Source organism: Sprattus sprattus (assembly GCF_963457725.1).
Source record: "Sprattus sprattus genome assembly, chromosome: 3".
Lineage (NCBI taxonomy): Eukaryota > Metazoa > Chordata > Actinopteri > Clupeiformes > Clupeidae > Sprattus > Sprattus sprattus.
The window spans coordinates 30,854,565-30,873,735 of record NC_137922.1 but is presented as its reverse complement, the minus strand read 5'-3'; the positions used below and the strand labels follow the sequence as shown (position 1 = coordinate 30,873,735).

General features: G+C 40.6%; 1 protein-coding gene across 1 annotated transcript in view; it reads left to right on the top strand.

Moving 5' to 3' along the window:
• The window catches only part of cacna1g (calcium channel, voltage-dependent, T type, alpha 1G subunit), a gene marked incomplete at both ends in the record, with an annotated part of 176,828 nt that overhangs the window by 116,643 nt on the left and 41,014 nt on the right, over positions 1-19,171 (top strand). The window contains 7 exons of the mRNA XM_080833891.1: positions 1,019-1,142; positions 3,422-3,490; positions 4,668-4,852; positions 14,268-14,394; positions 15,054-15,179; positions 15,401-15,490; positions 18,153-18,345. Of these exons, the coding sequence (XP_080690017.1) occupies positions 1,019-1,142; positions 3,422-3,490; positions 4,668-4,852; positions 14,268-14,394; positions 15,054-15,179; positions 15,401-15,490; positions 18,153-18,345 (914 nt within the window). The remainder of the gene's footprint in view (positions 1-1,018; positions 1,143-3,421; positions 3,491-4,667; positions 4,853-14,267; positions 14,395-15,053; positions 15,180-15,400; positions 15,491-18,152; positions 18,346-19,171) is intronic.

Here is a 19,171-nt window from a genome sequence, read left to right as displayed (position 1 = left end):
AGTAGTAGTAGTGGTAGTAGTAGTAGTAGTACACTTCTAGTATACTGCATCAAGTATTACCCATTGCTGGAATGTGTGCCCTAGGGGCTCAGTCAGGAAGAATAAAGTGGAGGAACCCATGCGGTCTGCAGTCCCTCACTCACTCGCTCCTCCTATCTTAGCTCTTCACTCTCTGCTCCTATCTTAGCCCAATGCAGAAGGGCTGATGGCATGAGAAAACTCAGACAAGAGATGGTTGGCATGGCAACCTTTGAAAAATACGACTGTTTCAGATACTGCACCAGAGTAACTAGAGCAGCAACTACTCAGCATAAAAAAATGAATTAATCTATCTGCATTGCCTTGACGACTTCTCTTTTGTAGTAATAGAAGCCATTCATGCATACAAGTTTGACAGACTTGTAACATTTTGATACATACATATGTGTCTCTTTGTCTACTGATGTAACCGACACCAAAGACGCAGAGAACACAAAGCGGAAAGGATTTTCCATTGCCATGTAGCCTACAATTTTTTCATATAAAAAGAAGCCAACCTGTTCAGTTCGTAGTGATACTTTCATTAGTCACTGACAAGGATAACGTTGGATAGTTTGCTTGCCTATACCTTTTTACTGGGTTTATTTCATAGGTGTCCCATTATTCAGTCTATACAGTGTTAGGCAGCCAATCAGATAAGAGTATTTCTCGTCACCAGGGTATAAGCTGTCATAAGCACTGATTTATTGCAGATACATTTCAATACTCTCTGAAAACACTATTTCAGTTCTTACACCAGATAGTTATTGGGTATTACAGGGTATTGCTGATGGGTATCAGACATTATGGTTATGTTTATGCTTAAGGCGTTCAGAAGACACTTTTGTCTAAAGGGACTTACAAAACAATACACACAATACCAAGTATCAATTTAAAATATGTTTAAATGTATTTATAAAGACTATGTTTGCATGTGAGGGTGAGTTGAATAGTACATTTGTGTTGTGCTGTGTTTAACATAAACGTTCCTTTCTGACAGGTTCCGTGTCATTTGCAATAACATCATCTCCCACAAAATGTTTGACCATGTGGTTCTTCTCATCATCTTCCTCAACTGCATCACTATTGCCATGGAGAGGCCCAGGATTGACCCAAACAGTGCTGTGAGTGCAACACACACGCACATATATACATAGGCTATTTTTATTATTAAATTATTATTTATTATTATGTATTAGTGTTATCATAAAGTGTAAAGCTACGGCTAGATTTGTCAGTTTAATTGTCTCCCAAGCTACAAAGCTTAAAGCTAATGGTGTCCCTTTTTTCAATTTAATGCTGAAGAAAATGACTTTCCTTTAAAGCAGTATGGCATCTCTCAAATAGTATAAATTATGTCAAAATGCTTACATAGTATACATAGTAGGTGGTGTAAAGTTCAGTTATTCCTTCGCATTTTAAGTTGCAGAGTTGCTTTTTTTTTAAGGACTGCAGGGATTCTACAGTTTACTGAACTGTCTGTGCTGCAATGCTGCAATGCAGAAGTGGATGTGTTCACACCTCGTGTATATCAATACCTTATGCCTTATGTTCACCCCTCGTGTGTATCAGAACTTTATAAATGATGAGATACATGTATATTTAATTTAGTGTTGATATGGGACTGTGAGCTATGGGTTACACTCAGTATAAACAATTTTCTAGGTGTTCATTTTTTATAAACAAAGAATGCTAGCAGCAAAAAGAGAAAATACATCCAGAACAGTCCATCCATCTTCTTTCAATTTAAGCTTTAATTAGAGTTTTTAGAGGGAGGCCTTCGTCAGAGAATATTCAATATCAAATTATAAACTGGAGGACATAATAGACCTCATGGAGAAAGCACTTCAAGTTTTCACAATGTTTTAATCAAAGCCTCATGACATACAATTTACAAAAGCTTTCACATAATATTATTTCTGAGACGTACATACCATTTAGTGGACGGTTTGTTCTACACTTCCAACAAATAGTGTTAAAATCTTGCTTTTGTCATTTGCCATTTGAATGTGTCAAGTTTGTTTTGTTTGTTACATATTGTGTTTCTTTTTGATGTTACTGTGTGTGTGTGTGCGTGTGTGTGTGCTTGGTGACACTTGGAATTCTTCTTGCCATCTGATACTAGCATGATTTATTTATTCACATAATGTGTTTCCTGGATAGTACTTCGTTATTTAGAGGAGGAATTGTGCTTCCTGTTGCTTTGGGGGGTAATCCAAGTGTGAAGGAAGTAAAATTATTAAGATCATCTGGGACAATGACATGATCAAGAAGTGCAATTATTAAGATCGTCTGGGGCAATGGCATGATCAAAAAGTACAACTATTAAAGCATGTCCCCTGGCTTCATGGCTTATCTTTTCGCCGAAGAAGAAAAAACATTGGGTACCACATGCCTCCAGATGGGGTATTAATATTTCATGCATAGAAATATTTTCATTTGGATATCAACAGACATCACTCCACTTCCCACCTGAGTCCCCTGTGATGTCTGGGCTCCTGTCTCAGGGACCCTGCTCAGAGAGCTAATGAGAGATGGATTAAGAAGGGAGCTGAGCAGACGGCAGGAGGGTGATTGGCACAGTTTAGTTCTAGCCGTAAGAGAGCTGTTTGGGTCAAGTGCTATGTGTGCATGGAGCTGAGAGTCTGAACTGAGACCAGTGATCCAGAACATCTGAAATATCATATGGTCTCTCTGTGAAGTCACCATTCCTCAGATGGTTCCCATGAGAGGGAGAGAGAGAGAGAGAGAGAGAGAGAGACTGAGAGAGAGGGACTGAGAAAGAGGGACTGAGAGAGATAGACTTAGAGAGAGAGAGAGACTGAGAGAGTGAGAGCACCCTGACTGTGTGAGACTGGAGAGGTCATGGGAAAGACAGACCCAGGGGTCCTGTAGCTGACACAGATGTAGAGGAGGAAGAGAAGAAGGACAAATAAGCAGAAGACTGTCTGTTGTCGTCTGCATTCCTTTGGTGATGCTTTTTTAGAGTTGAAAACACCAAAGGTGAAACGTACACAAGTCTTATGGAGATGTGCACATACAGTATTACAGTCAAGCATGGTAGAGTCTGATAAAGATTACAGTGTTTCTGGAGATTAAAGGTTACAATGACTTAAGGAATATAAAAGTCTAAACGAACAACAATCTGAGAATGTTTATTGTGACAACGTTTGTTATTGTCAGAATTACTCTGTAATCTATGAGCCAGTATATGCTAATAAGACTGTGACAGTCTTGTATTTAAAGCAAGAGAGTGTACAGGATTTTAATATTAAGGAAGATTGCAACCAGGGTACAAACATGAGCATATGCATGTATACCGACGCTTCAACCATTATGTTTTGGTTTTGGTCTGGCCCTTGATCGCTAGTTATTCTCCTGTTTCTTTCCTCTCTCCTTGCAGGAGCGTTTTTTCCTCAAGATGTCCAACTACATATTCACTGGCATCTTCGTGGCAGAGATGACAATAAAGGTATGTGACAGAAGTGGTATTTGGTCTGGTGGGTGTGATGAGGTCATACTGACAGCAAGTTAACAGACTTGATTCATCTCTTGAGCAGGGCTCAAATGTGGGCCACCTCAAAATGGCAAAGTGTTTTTGTACTAGAATGTGAATAAGAGAACTGCTTCATGGAACTATTATGATGCTTTGCATGTGTTTACTCTTGCACCGGGATTACATTTGGAACCTGAATCATTGAAGTGAATTTAAAAAAAACTACCAGCTACCAGTTTCTTACTTATGTTATCAGGTAATGGAAAGTGTAATGAATCTAATGTATTGCCTGGTACTTTCCTAATATTGGTATTGATATTGGTCTCTGTGACAATGTTTCTATAAAACACTTGACTATTTCACAGAAAAACAAACCTTTTTTTCCCCGGCAAACTATGAGCTATCTGAGGTCTGTTCAAACTTGTGAATGCTAAGATGGTCTTTGAAAATGGGGACCAAAGGATTCTCGTGAGCATCCAGGAAAGTTCACCAAAATTAGTCTGGAAGGTCTAAGACTTCTATTATCAAATTCCTGCTTTATGCCAGGTCACACCTACTCAGAAAATGGAAATCATGGCTGAGAATAATGATACTCACTGGGGGTTAATTAACGAAGACTGACTAAATGAAGGGGCAAAAAGTGTTCCAGCGCTGGAAGACACAGATAAGGGCACAGAGTGTCTGGCTTACTTTTCCTTGACATGACATGCCTGGTTTGATTGAGGTTTGATCCTTTGTTTTGTTTGATGTGTTTGAGACAAGTAGAAACATCATTAGGCTTTCTACAGGCTGAGAGCACCAAATAATGGCTGCATTATTTCTGTCTCTCTCAGACATTTCTGCCGGGTCTAAAATGTATTACTGGAACAGATTTTGCTCCAAAATAAACAAAATAAGTCAGATATTCTTAAAAAAATCAGTTTTAAAATATGAACAATTTTCTCAAATAGGCCTAAAGAAAAAAACATAAACAACACAATATATATGATGATGTATTCATGTGTATAGTCTGGGCTGGAAATTTCATCCATCTACCTAACCATATTGAAGTGTTTATGAGTGTCGTGTGACCTGTTGAATGTTGTTGCTAACCAACCATTTAGACAGAAGCAGATTCATAGTGCCTTGTATGTGCCTTATTGTCTATCTGCAGGTCGTTGCCTTGGGCTGGTGCTTTGGACCGAAGACCTACCTGAAGAGTACATGGAACATTCTGGATGGATTGCTGGTGATGATTTCTGCCATTGACATACTTGTGACCTTGGTGTCCAACAGTGGGACCAAGATCTTGGGGATGTTGCGGGTCCTGAGGCTGCTAAGGACTCTCCGTCCTCTCAGGTAGGATACCACAGTGATACTGCATCATAAGTAACCTGTAGCTGAATTAAACACTACTATGTGTAAAGGGTCATATTTTAATGGCCCATAATATGAAGTGAAGCTTATAAGCAGAACCCTGTAAGCAAAATTACGTCCCCTAGACGTCCTGTAATGGTCTCTCTGAACGTTCTAAAAACGTAAATGTGTATGGTTCCCGTGACAACTTTAGGACGTTTTGCACGACGTTCCAAGACCGTCCCGAGGACTTTGCGGTGACAACTGGGAAACGTTTTCTATAGGTCCTTGGGACGTTATGCAGGACGTTGCAAGCACCTCCCGAGGGCATTGTGGTTACGTCTGGGGAACGTGTTTCTATAGGTCCTGGGGACGTTCTGCAGGAGGTTGCAAGAACGTCCTGAGGGCATTGTGGTGACATCTGGGAAACGTGTTTTAGACGTCCTGGGTACGTTATTCAAGGATGCAGCGCGGACGTAGCAGGCACGACCGTTTTTGCTGAGCTAAATGAAGAAAATAAAATAATAATAGATCGTGGAGCCGTCATTTTGCTTACAGGGCGCACACACACACAATTTCAAGTTCATTTATATTACACATTTCATATGATATGCATAGACACACACGATTACAAACTTCATTGCGGGCATGGGAATTGAACCGTAAACCTTCCTATTACTAAACCAGATCGCTACCTATTGTACTAACACTGTCTGATTACAGCCAACAAACTTAGTCTTTTTTTCGGAGGGTTTGAGGAAAAGCATATTGTAGCGATCTCAGTCACTACGCATTGAGGGTTTTCCTTAATGATTCCTTTTTTAATTAACATCCATGGCACGTCACGGACGGACGTGCGGGCAGGGAGGCAGAATAACTAGCCAAACTAAGAATGATGAAATCAAATAAATATGAATGCTTCTCTACTGATCTGTGCTATAAATGTAATGTCTGCATGATTCCAATACAATGCATACATAAGAAAGGTCTATCAAGTGTCTATAGCTTTAACATTGAGCTTTCCACAGGCCTTCAAAGAGGCTGCAACCGAACGTGAGCTCACTGGTCAAATTGTCTATTTTGGAATTTCTTTCAAAATCCCGTCTCGCAAACACAATCTGGATTTGACAACAATCCTAATATTTAGGCCTATAAAGCAAACGTGCACTGCCCTTATTATGTTTTAAAGGAACAGGCTAATCTGCCGTTAGAAAGTTATTTAACAACACGCATATGCTGCATTTTAAATAAAGCGCAAACCCTCGGTTTCAAACGAGGAGCGAACTGAGTGAGAAGGATCCAACATGGCCAAGCAGACTAGCCTTAAAAGCTTTTTTTCAGAGGCCAAACACAACTGATGAGGGTAAACCTTGGATGAACCTATAATACCTGCAGTGTTGCGTCTGAACGCGTTTAATTTTATTATAGCCTACTGTCTATGCCTGTGCGTTAGCGCCGAAGTTGCGTATCCGAGAGCGGTATTGCAGACAGAGATTTGGAAAAATTAGGCTATAGCTTGCACTCGCAGCATATTGAAAATTGGAGCTGTGAACTTAGTTGATGAACAATGAACTGAGCTACTTCATGTAGAAAGCGAACTTTCCAAACACTGAATACCTGAAGCCCTAGATGTTCGAACAGCATCACCAGAGAACAAGCTGAAATGTCGGGCGTTTATGTCGTTATGGAGTGACAAGTTCTCTTGGCTCAGGTGCGAGGTAATTGATAGTCACAGTAAAATGTTCTGTTAGCAATGCGAAAAGGCGACGCAAAGGATTCACAAGAGGGTCGAATAATTTAAGAATCTCTGCTCTCATTAAACAAAGCAATGACCATGTTGCAGCGCTCATTTTAACGCCACAGCAGGTTGCGATTAAAGGCCACTTATTGACGCGCATCAGACATTAATGTTTTTGTTTCCCATTGTAGCCCAAACTTAGGAAAATAAACATGTTGCATTCTAAACTACCTGATTATGTTATGTTATGTTATTTAAGCTATGCAGGCCGTCAGTTTTCTTCAATAGGCTAATTTAGAAGCAGAAATAGATATTTGGCCGGCTTATCATTAAAATGTCTCGCAAATGAAAACATTTTTCTCTAGCGGAACCTCTGGTTCAGACAGGACCATCAGAGGACGTCAAGGGGACGTTTTGGAAGGACCGAATGCGAACGTCCCGCAGAGGACCACAGGTAAAGGTTACGGGGACGTTTTTAAAGGATGTCCTGGGGAGATGCTGAGAGACCAAATAAGAACGTTCCCTAATAGTCCGTTTTAAGGCTCATGCGAACGTCACGCAGAGGACCTGCAGGTAAAGGTAACGGGGACGTTTTTAAAGGATGTCCTGGGGACGTATGCTGAGAGACCAAATAGGAACGTTCCCTAATAGTCCGTTTTAAGGCTCATGCGAACGTCACGCAGAGGACCTGCAGGTAAAGGTAACGGGGACGTTTTTAAAGGATGTCCTGGGGACGTATGCTGAGAGACCAAATAAGAACGTTCCCTAATAGTCCGTTTTAAGGCTCATGCGAACGTCACGCAGAGGACCTGCAGGATAAGGTATCAGGGACGTTTTTAAAGGATGTCCTGGGGACGTATGCTGAGAGACCAAATAAGAACGTTCCCTAATAGTCCGTTTTAAGGCTCATGCGAACGTCACGCAGAGGACCTGCAGGATAAGGTAACAGGGACGTTTTTGAAGGACGTCCTGGGGACGTGTGCTGAGAGACCAAATTATAATGTTCCCTAAAAGTCCGATTTAAGACTCATGCGAACGTCACAGAAGGACCAAACATAGACTTGCTACGAACGTCAAAAACGTTCTGGTAACGTCCTCTAGCGAACGTTGTGCCGGGGACCAATTGGGGACGATTGGGGACCTTGCGAATGTCCTGTTAACGTCCTGGGGACGTTCCCTGTTTGCGGGGGAATCACTTGCAAGTGCATGTAATAATATTATGTAATGTTAGCAATATAAACTCACCCTTACTGCCAATTGTCATTGGTGCAGGACCAATGAAAAAACATGATGTTACCTCCATTAATCACCTTCTTAGTTTACAAACGAATCTCATGACATAGATGGTATGGACTTGAACATGGCCTGAAAATAGGTGGGTCATTTTCTTACTTTCAAATGATGAATAATGGCTGTGGACACCGGTTTTCCACCCTCTTACAACGACACGTTACAAATGCTACCCTTTCTGTCTGTCTTCTGTACAATGCAATTCCATTGTCTATCTGACTGAGTTTAGCGTTTTCCTCTGGCTACTCCTGTATTCACATGTGCTCCATTCTCTGTGGATAGAGTCCTGCAGCTCATTGGCAGAATTAGGTCCTCAACATGCATCTTGGATTCCATTTCCACAATGGCAGTCAATGCACCAATACATCGCTAAGAAGTCTTGAGGGAGAGAGCAAGGGGCAAACTACTTGGTTTTTGAGACTAAAGACATGGTTATGTCCATTCTTATGGCCTGTCTGAGAACTCATTCTGACTGCCATTTTACACTACATCACATAAAGGAAGCAATGCATGTGAGAGGAACTAAAGACAAAAAGGACGAGTGAACACAGAATAGATTTTCAATTAGGTTAGTTGGATGGTTGGATAGTCGGATGGACAAAACAGGGGCATTGAGGAGAGATAACCAACCAGTAGAACTAAACACTTAGGTGGGAAAAACAGCCCATGCTTTTATAGTGTTACATTCCGATCAGAAAGAGCACCAAGGTAAGGTCCCGCCTTCAGTGACCTCCGGGCTGCCTACAGCTGTGCTCTTGTCCACTGTCATGACTGTTCTGTCATGGTTTTAGTCATATACTGTATGTCTGTTTGTATTTATATACATTACTATATATTACAGGTTTCTTAAAGTATTTATTCTTGAGTCCCTTGTTATTCAGTCACATGCTTTCAGTAGTACAAGCTACCATTGCTATGAAGAAAACACTTACATTTATATGTATTGTTATCCTGACATGGATGTCTCTTCCTCACTAATCACTAAATATGTGTTTTACATTATATTGGGCAGAAATCCACTAATGGAAAACCCAAGGGTTACCTTGTGTTCATAAACAGCAGAACAAATATGGATGTGTACTACCCATCATCTATTGAAAAGCTTTTGAGACTGAATATTACTGGTTTGCCTGTCCTCTAATCCTCACAATGCATATTTTGTATGTATTTAATGAATACCATATCTCCTTTTCAATTTGATTTATTCATGCACTCATTTACAGTTAAACACTCAATTCAACAAGTTTTTTATTTTATTTCCCAAATGCATTTTTTAATTTTTAAATCGTTGTGGAAGATGAATTAATATGATGATGGAATCCTAAATATTAATACCATGAAATAATAATTTAATAATGTACAGCCACTGTAATTTGTCAATTGTCATTTCTAATTTTTACCTAAATGCCGTACCTTCATGATTCGACCATGGCTCTAATATTTAAGATTTCTCCATTATATTGATTTATATCCCACCAGAATAACCTGTGGGAACTCCTGATTGATTTGACATGGAATGTCCCACATATAATGTAAAAGATGATCTTCCGATTATTTATAAAGACAGAAAGGTTTACTCCCAATTATATGTAGTAATCAAGTAGGGGAATAGAGCTATGTAGATAATTAAACTCAGGTTGGTTGGTGCAGACACTGTGGATACTCTGTAGACAAGAATCAGAGGTCAAGCCTCCACCTCTAGCAACCACAGGACGCCCGTGGAGAGTCGTAAACAATGGAGTGATGTGTCCTCTGCCGGATCAGACGTGGAACTCAGCCTGTCTAAATTGTTAGCAACCTAGCTAAGCTAATTCCTGGTATGATGAGGGATTGTCATGCATCATCAGACTTCACTGTTGCCATTTCTTCAGAGATAAAGGAAGGTGTCCACTTTAGAACCACCGTGAAAAGCAGTTGATTCAAATATGTTGCCATATTATTGGCAGATGATGATGAAACGGTATCCCGGGCCTGTGTGCATGCAGGGAATTATGTTTTTATGTATTCTTCTTCTTTTATTCTTTGCCTTCAAAGAGACCAGGGTTTGTATTCTATCCTGTTTTCTCAACTCTATTCCTTATTTGTATCACCAGGGGCTGTCTTTTTCCCATTCCCTCTCGTTACCTCGTACTGGCTTTGTATTTCATGTGGCTCCTCACCCTAGTCTGAGTTGGTCCTCCCACAGGAGGCATCACTTCCTTCCCCTTATCCTGATATGCCTGTGGAATGCCATAGAGAATAGTGTTAATTAAATGGGAATAATCTTACTTGCTGTTATAGATGAATATCAGATCTATGCAGAAGGTTAGTGGAAGTACTGGTGAACCTAGACTTGACTGGAAAAGTGGGGAACTGGGATGTTGGACGAATAGTCAGGGGCAACCATGGCATGGCCCTAAAGTGAGCAAACATGACCTCTAAGTATGAGGTTTGGCATTCATCCTCAGATTAAGACTAATTGTGTAATATTTTGTTACTTTCACTATTTCTACCCTCCTGTTATTTCTTGGAGCCGTGTAACATGATGGCCCTTTCCTCTGAAACATTGGTAGAACAATGGAGCCAGAACAGTACTTGAATGCCCACGTTAAATGCTGTCAGGCTCAAATGACAACTGTTGCTACAGGGATCCCTATAATCTAAAATGAAAATAAATGTTAGGATTCAGAATTATGGTATGACATTATTAATTATTATAGATAGAATTCTTGAATCATGTGTTAAGAAAAAAATAAAATAACTATACTAAAAATAATGTAAATATGTATTACAGATGATCACAAAATTCCAATAATGTAAAAAGATATTGCAATATCAGTCAAATATGATTATATTAGTTAACATTGTATCACATAAATAGGCAAGTTAGATATTATTTGATCAGTGCAGAATGAATAAATGAACTACTCTCGTAGTCATCAGAAAAAGCCAAATGCATCTAGAAGATCCCAGCAGTATGACAGTGCAGTGGTTCAGTGTGCTGTGAAGATAAGCAGCTTCAGACACAGTAGCTTCTTCGACGCCAGTGCTTGATAGCTCAGCCCCCTATGTGTCAGGGCTATTGTTTTAGCTCACCGCATCCCTGGCAAGGAGCACCACCCTAGGAGAAGCAAAGCGCTGTGAATTAAACATGAGTCAGTATTGGCTCCCTCTCTCCTCTCCTCTCCCCACACCGCTCACACAGAAACCTCTCCTGCGTCTGGGGATTCAGCACACTGCATGACAACTTACACATCATTGCATACCTTGAACTTTAAAGAAGCAGTTTTATTTTGTAAATGTTTTTTCTGTTCAAACTGAATTACATAAAGAGACAGATGCAAAGCTCTAAAGCTGCCAGACAGCTGCCGCCCAGTTCTTTGCCAAAGAAGGTGCTGCTGAGGTGGGGTACCAATTGGCATCTGTGCCACTAACAGCACCACCCTGCACTGCCCACAGGACGCATTGGCATGCATCTCTCTCTGTCTCTCTCTCTGTCTCTCCTTCTCCCTCTCTCTGTCTCTCTCTCGTATGCATTTGTTGCTATATTACTTACTACTTTGTCATCTTAGTTTGTGTGGCCTGGTCAGGTGCCTGTGTGTGTGTGTGTGTGTGTGTGTGTGTGTGTGTGTGTGTGTGTGTGTGTGTGTGTGTGTGTGTGCGTGTGTGCTTGCGTGCGTGCGTGCGTGCGTGCGTGCGTGCGTGCGTGCCTGCGTGCGTGCGTGCGTGCGTGTGTGTGTTTGATTGTTTGTTTGTGGAAGTCCCATAGGCATAGAGATTTTAATCATGTCATTATGCAAGAACAGGAAAAATGTGTGTGTGTTTCTGTGTATGTGCTGACAGAATGATGTATAGAGTTTATAAAGGAGAAAGAGTGTGTTAAGACTCCATTTATCACCTCACTGACCCCAGGTTGAGCTGTGCTTTCAGGAGCCAGTAAACAAGTCACAGTTCCAAGTCAAAACTTTGAAAAATGTCCAGAACAGCATACAATCTATCATATGTCATAGTGTCACACTGTTGTATAATTGGCGGTTTACTTATTAATGTTCCTTCATGTTGGCTGTTGGGCCCATGGATGTGGTTAAATAAGAGTTTACTTTTGGCAACAGAAGATGTAAATAGCCTTAGGTCTTCGATGTGAGGATCCTCTCAAAAACTATTTACATGTGGATGTCCATTACCTTTAAATGCTCTAGTATGGTGTATTACACTGATTAATATGAAGAGGTCATCCATGAACGGAGATGATCCTGTGACTGCATATAAATGTAATGCCTACATCTACATACTAGTGGATATACCTTATAACCAACTGTGCACTAATCTAGTCAGAGATTACACCTGACCAGTGCACGGTGCACAACATGACCTGTGATATGTGTTGTTCTTCTGACGGGAGAATCCTGGAAATTGCAGCGCAAAGGACGAAATTGATTATTTTTTAATTACATTTTGATTAAGATGCTATGGAGAATTTTATTTTTACCTCCTAATACTGCAATTTCTCCCATCACACAGAAAGATTTGTCTGTGTGCACATTAAATTGGAATTCCCTGAGAAAACAGAGTATAGCGTGTAAGTGTGAGATTGGACCCCATTTTGAGTCATTTTTTGAGTGTGAATTAGAGTTGGCAGCCCTTCGGACACTGTGCGTCTATACTTGAAGATGATAGTGATTCACTTTTTAGACATGCTATGTAACAATTTGTGATAGGTTTGTGTGTGTGAGACATTTTTTTCCTTTTATTCCCTCCTTATAATACTATGTCAAAAAACGATGCCCTCAAACCCACCCACTCTTTCTCTCTCTCTCTCTCTCTCTCTCTCTCTCTCTCTCTCTCTCTCTCTCTCTCTCTCTCTCTCTCTCTCTCTGACAGTCAGACACATACAACAATGTATGTCATGTGTTGTCATCTCTAGACCACACATTATGCATTAAGAGGAAATAAACAACAATCCCTCAGTATTACTGCCCCCTATTGGCTAAAACATGAACTCACAGTGTGAATCCCCCACCCAGTCCTAAACAGATGTCTGCGTAGAGAGATAGTCATTTCAGGAGTCAAATCATTGGCTTTTTGTTCACTTTACTGATGGAGGCAGGTCCCTGGTGCATTTCAATCATGCCAGTTGTCTACACTGTGCGAATGTGCACATTGTGAGCCCTCAGGTAATCAGAGAAGGACATAAAGATGATGTATGGAGAGCAGCACATGCTGCCCACTGTGCCTCGCTTCCAATCATTCTGTCTGTTGATCTCACTCTCATTCTCTCTCTTCTGTTTATCTCTCTCTCTTACTCTCTCTCTCTCTCTATTACTCTCTCTCTCTTTTCTGTTTCTCTCTCTCTCTCTGTCCTCCCTCTGCTCCTTACTATTCAGCCATAGTCACATTTGAGACCCAACACAATGACTTAACCCAGTGGCAAGCCTTATAAAAAGATCAAAGTTTGGGATTATACAAACTGAAAACTGTTGTAAGACTGATGGAATTGTTGAAAATATGTAATAATGTGTTCTGTTCTGAGGAAGAAAATCAATTTATGTGAGAGAATCTTGGTCCAACTGCACTGTGGTTCTGTGGGTTAATTACAATGGTCTATTTCCCTGTAATTAGCTTGCTAATTGTCCACTGAGACAGAGCTTCCAAATCTACTCTAATCCAGTAAAACCTCAATTTCTGGTAAAGAACTGTCAATCATCTGACAATCTCTCATATAACGCTAATTTAAAAACTTCTAGAATGTTGCCATAGCAGTCTTGCATATTAATACAGTATTATACTGTATTTGACACACCGTGTTAAAAGTATCACATTTGACAGTGATGGGAATTTGCTGTATTTAAGGATGTTGGAGTTGACTCCATTAGTAATGATTGCCATTCCTAGGAGTGATTATGTAAAAGCAAGATGACCTCTCCTTTTAAGGTTATATATGTATGCCTGGCTAGCTCTCTGCTAGCGAGCTAAATTATTTCATACTGCCCACTCCAAGTTTATTGGGGACAGCATATTACTACATTTATGCACCAGTATCTCCTCTCCCTTTGCAGAAGTAACCTAAACGTTTGGCCAAGGTGGCAGAGGCTAATGGCTACATGTAGAACAAAATATATCTAGACTCCCATTAGTGTCTCCATCAACATCGGTTGATATTTACAGGTTTTATTATTTAGTCAAGGCAAACAGACCCATTAATGCATTTTGGCTGACAAAGATACACCCACACACTAATAGTTCAAGCTCACTTTTCACTTGTGCAGTCTATGAGCGGGGTTGGAATCCTAACAATGTTGTAGATATTACAGATCATAACAGATCAAACCCAACTTTAAACGCAAAACACCACAGTCAGCCAAAGAAAAATCTACCATCTTTGTTCAATCTCGGTCCTGTCTCCCTGTCCAGAGTGATCAGCCGAGCTCCAGGCCTCAAGTTAGTGGTGGAGACCCTGATGTCGTCCCTGAAGCCCATTGGAAACATTGTGGTCATCTGCTGTGCCTTCTTCATCATTTTTGGAATCCTGGGTGTACAGGTGATGCCATACAACTCAATATTTTCTTTGGGAAAAGGAATTTCTTTGTGGAAAAATCTTTTTGTCTAGCTCATCACCCAGAAGGCACACCTTTAGGTAAAAGTGTGAGTGTATGACCTGGATGTGATAGACATTACCATGAATCAATTATCTTTTGGCTTTAGACCTGCATTTAGATGGTAGAGGGAGTCAGTGTTTTTAGTGGTGGATCCCAAAGCAGAACTCTTCACACCACTATCAAAGTCCCTTTAGCTGTAAAATGGATGCATCTGTGGTCAACATAATGCAGATAACAAGACCCTTTCACTGCATATGACTTCACTGTAATGCAGTTCCATACGGCAGTCCTAAGCTTCTACTATCACTGTGTATGTCTTATGATAAATCATGCCTCATTTTTCACCACTGCCCAAATGCCATGAGACCATGGGGAATCCTAGAGTTATTCATTTCAGACCCCATTTGAAGGGTTTCTTCAGTCCGTTCAGTGCCTCCGAGAGTGGAGTAGGTGATGCGTAGTAGAACTGAAGACATCTGACCGTGACTCTCATTAACTGCTACTGAATCTCATCCTGAAGACTCTGGGCCATGGAAAGTGCCTTGAGACAATTGTATTATTTTTGCGCAATATAAATTGAATTGAATGTATCCATCCACAGCTATTCAAAGGCAAGTTCTTTGTGTGTCATGGTGAAGACACTAGGAACATCACCAACAGGTCTGACTGCCACCTGGCCAACTACAAGTGGGTCAGACACAAGTACAACTTTGACAACCTTGGACAGGTAGGAGCTTCAGAGACTCCAATAGAAAATCATTATTTTGCAATTGTACATATAACTGTGCATTATACATTATACATTATACATTATATATATACAGTAAATAACAAACATGTGAAAAATAAAATGGTGGATTTTTTTTCATTACCATTTGTTTGGTGACATATTGGTTAACTTTGATTCAGTAAGTCTTTCTCTGTCCTAATGCTGTCCCTCCCTTCCAGGCCTTGATGTCTCTGTTCGTCCTGGCCTCTAAGGATGGATGGGTGGACATTATGTATGATGGACTGGATGCTGTAGGGGTGGATCAACAGGTAAGTGTATAACCTCAAACCATACCTCTGCATATTATAATGGCCAGGCTAATGCACAGGAACATTATCCTGGCTGACAAATACATGACAAATTGTTAACCTCATTCTTACTGTAAACTCTGTAGTGAAACAACTGGTTCAATTGGTATGTTTGTATGAACAGAGGTGTTTGTTTCCCAGACACCCCAGAAGCACAAACCTCTCCCAGGCATGGCTCAGTCCATGCAAACAATGAGCGCAAAATGGGGGTCATGAAATGTACAGGCACAGAAAAGGAACGACAGTATTTCTGCTGTGGCCTCCAGCAAACAGCTTTCAGTTGATCTGTTCCTCTGTAAGCTCCTTACTGTCCATTCCACACATGATAGCCTAACTCTTCCTTTGAAGTGCCCTAATTATTCTTCCCAGATGTCTATTTTCAATTTAAATTCAAATTCAAGTTCGTATTTCCCATACCTGTGACAGTGGCCATACTGTGTCTTGGTTTTCCATCTTTGAACCAAGATTGGAGTGCATGCTGCAGAGAATTGACATGCATCATTTAGAGGCAGGGGATCAGTGAAGTCGGCCCCTCCAGTGTCTACCCTAAAGTCCAAAAGAAAGGATCCGCCAATCAGCTCAAGTCAGTGGAGGTTGACAGCATTCGCTCATGTGCGATATTAAACAGATGAACCTCCAAAAACAAAATAATATGTTTAAATGAATAAAAAAAAAGGAAATGTACAATACCAATTAAGTGGCCTTACACAATTATTAGATGAAGCGTGTTTGTGTTTGTGTGTGTGTGCAAGTGTGTGCATTTGCGATGCATTTGTATGCTTCTCATGTACACCCTTTGTGTGAGAAAGTGAGCTTGAGCACACATTTGGTCATAAACAAAGATTCGGTGTGTTTTATGCTGAAAGTAAAGACACTTTACTTCAACCCTGATTCATTAGAAGAGCATAGTCATGTCATAAGCGTGTTATGACAGATGTCATACAGTGTCAGAGTCACCATGGCAGCTGATGTCCAATGATTTGTCAATGGCATGTTATTGGTAATTGTCATGACAGCTCTCAGATCTATGGATGAAAATAAGGCTCACGCCTCGATATCACAGTTTTGATCTCTTCTTGTTGTCAAATATTGCAGTGGTTTTGTCTTGACATAACCATTGACATAAAATTTCTCAGACTATCTTAGAACTATTCATTTATTTTTGAGTCTGTTTCCCATTCTATGTAAAAGTGTTGGTGCCTGCCACCTCTGCTTCTCTTGAGCGTATGGGTAGTGGAGGGGATCTCATTGTGAGGCCTCACACTGGTTCAGTGGGAGCACAAATGCAGCAGTGTTGATGCTCATAAAGTGCAACTCTGCAATATCGGAGTAATAAGTAAAACTGTTGACAGCTCGAAATCTGTATAGTTAAACATTTGGCCATAACGTTAAAATGATTATTTTATGAATGCTTTTAGATGTATTTCTATCAATGTATTGTTTTGCTGTATTTTCTCTCCCTTTATATTATAATTAATGATGTCCTCAATCTCAGCCAAGATTTATTATATATCATTACTTATCTACAATTATATTGGCCTAGAGTCTTGTTTTGATCTTTGTAGGTCCTGTGACGCTAGCTCTCATACCCAGCTTCTACAATTGCTTATTGTTTGTTAGAAATGTCTGCAACTAACAGCGCATCCAGATAGTTAGTTCACGTGTATTGTTATTTTCCTTTCATAAGAGAAAGGTGTTATGGGCATTGTACACTAGACTTAGTTCTGACAGTGAGGCTACACAGCTCATCAGAAAGGTATTGTTTATGCAGAGAATGCAGTAGTGGGCCTTGGGTTTATGGTTAGGCCTTCAATGGCGTTTTATGTTTTGTGTAAGTAAAAACAATCACAGTTATAACGTTTAAAGTGCACCTTTCAAGCATTGGTTACTGCAATGTAGAAATGTTACTGATGCTAGCAAGGGCATTTTAAAGCAGCCTTGTTACCCTGTTTAACTAAGTAAACAGCCATAAACCAATCAAGATTATTGTCAAAGCAATGGATAACAACACATAAATCCTTTCAGTAGTTTATTGGTCAACAACCGCCAACAATCAGCATAATTATGAACATTGACCTGCAGTTCAAGCTGAGCAGATAGAGCACACCTGCCTCATATAAATAGAACAGTTTGATTGGCTGATCACACTGATGTGCCTGTCAGTCACTGTCACCACCTTAGAACTGCTGAGGATGCAGCAGGATTTGGAGAGCGGAGACTCACGTTCACGGAGATCGTGACATGATCGTCTCAAATCTGCTGTCTCCCCTTACTGGCTGTTTCCATGCTCTTAAAGCCCATTCTTGAAAATAATGAGAGAAGGAAGCAATCGGCCAAACAGGCAGACACAGGCAGAGATCATTAACAGTGAACTCAAATGTTATATTCATGAACGCATTATTATTTCCTCATTCTGAAAATGGTCAGGCCTTCAGAGAAGTGCCCTGATGGGATGCCACAGATATAGTGCCAGTCCATGTCTATGGTTGTTCTAAAACGTTGAGAGTCTGCTATGTATTATTAAGTGTCTCAAGAAATATAACATAGAATGAAAAGCATTGACCCTCTCTTCTCTCTCTCTCTTTCTCTTTACATGTGTGTGTGTGTGCATCCATGCGTACAGCCCCAAATGAACTACAACCCCTGGATGCTGCTCTACTTCATCTCCTTCCTCCTGATTGTGTCCTTCTTTGTGCTGAACATGTTTGTTGGGGTGGTGGTGGAGAACTTCCACAAGTGCCGGCGGCTCCAGGAAGCTGAGGAGGCTAAGCTGCGGGAGGAGAAGCGTCTTGTGCGAATGGAGAAAAAGAGACGGAGTAAGGAGAAGGAGCTTGCTGGTCGGTAGTCTTTCCACTTCTTTCTGAGTCCTGCTTGAAACCTGCCCTCCGTTTTCTTGATGAAGTACTGCGCTAATTCCTTGCTAATGCTGAGTTTGAATAGCCTTTTGTCCCCTCGTCCGTCAACAGTGTTACGCTATAGTTGGTGTGTTCGGGTTTTATACCTTAGCTTGCGCTAGCCCCTCGCTGAATGCCTGGGAATGTCCCCAGAGCATGCCCCATGGCTTGCATGATAGTTTGCTTAATGAGCCAGCGACAGGAGGAGGAACAGGTGACACAAAGTCCCTTTCTCTTCCTCTCGTGCATGCAGGGTAGTCTGTCCCTAGAGCTAGGCTAAGGTTTACAGTAGATGCTCTGTTTTAGCAATGCTACAGCCTGCTGTCATACGTGAAGGCTTGCTGACCTGTTACATTTTTAACTGTGTCAATCCACTGTCCCCTACAATGATAATGGAGTTTAATCTCATGACAGCCAATTCATTAATTTATGCTCGGTGACATATGAAAACTAATGGCAGCTCATGGTTAAACAGACTGCTCTCATTCTCCAATGGATGTGTATTTTCTTAAACAGATAATGGTAGTTGACAGTGAATGACAGATAAATATTTACATTGCTAGTCAAAAGTCTCTGAACACTTGGAACTTCTTCTGTTGCATTGTAATTTGAGTACTTTCAGCATTTCATATGAATTAAGAAAGATACTTAGTTGTTTTAATTAAAGAAATGTATTAGACAAAGACACTCGAACCTCCACCTCCACAAAAACATTGAGCTATTCCACTGAAAGCTCAAGCATAGCCGG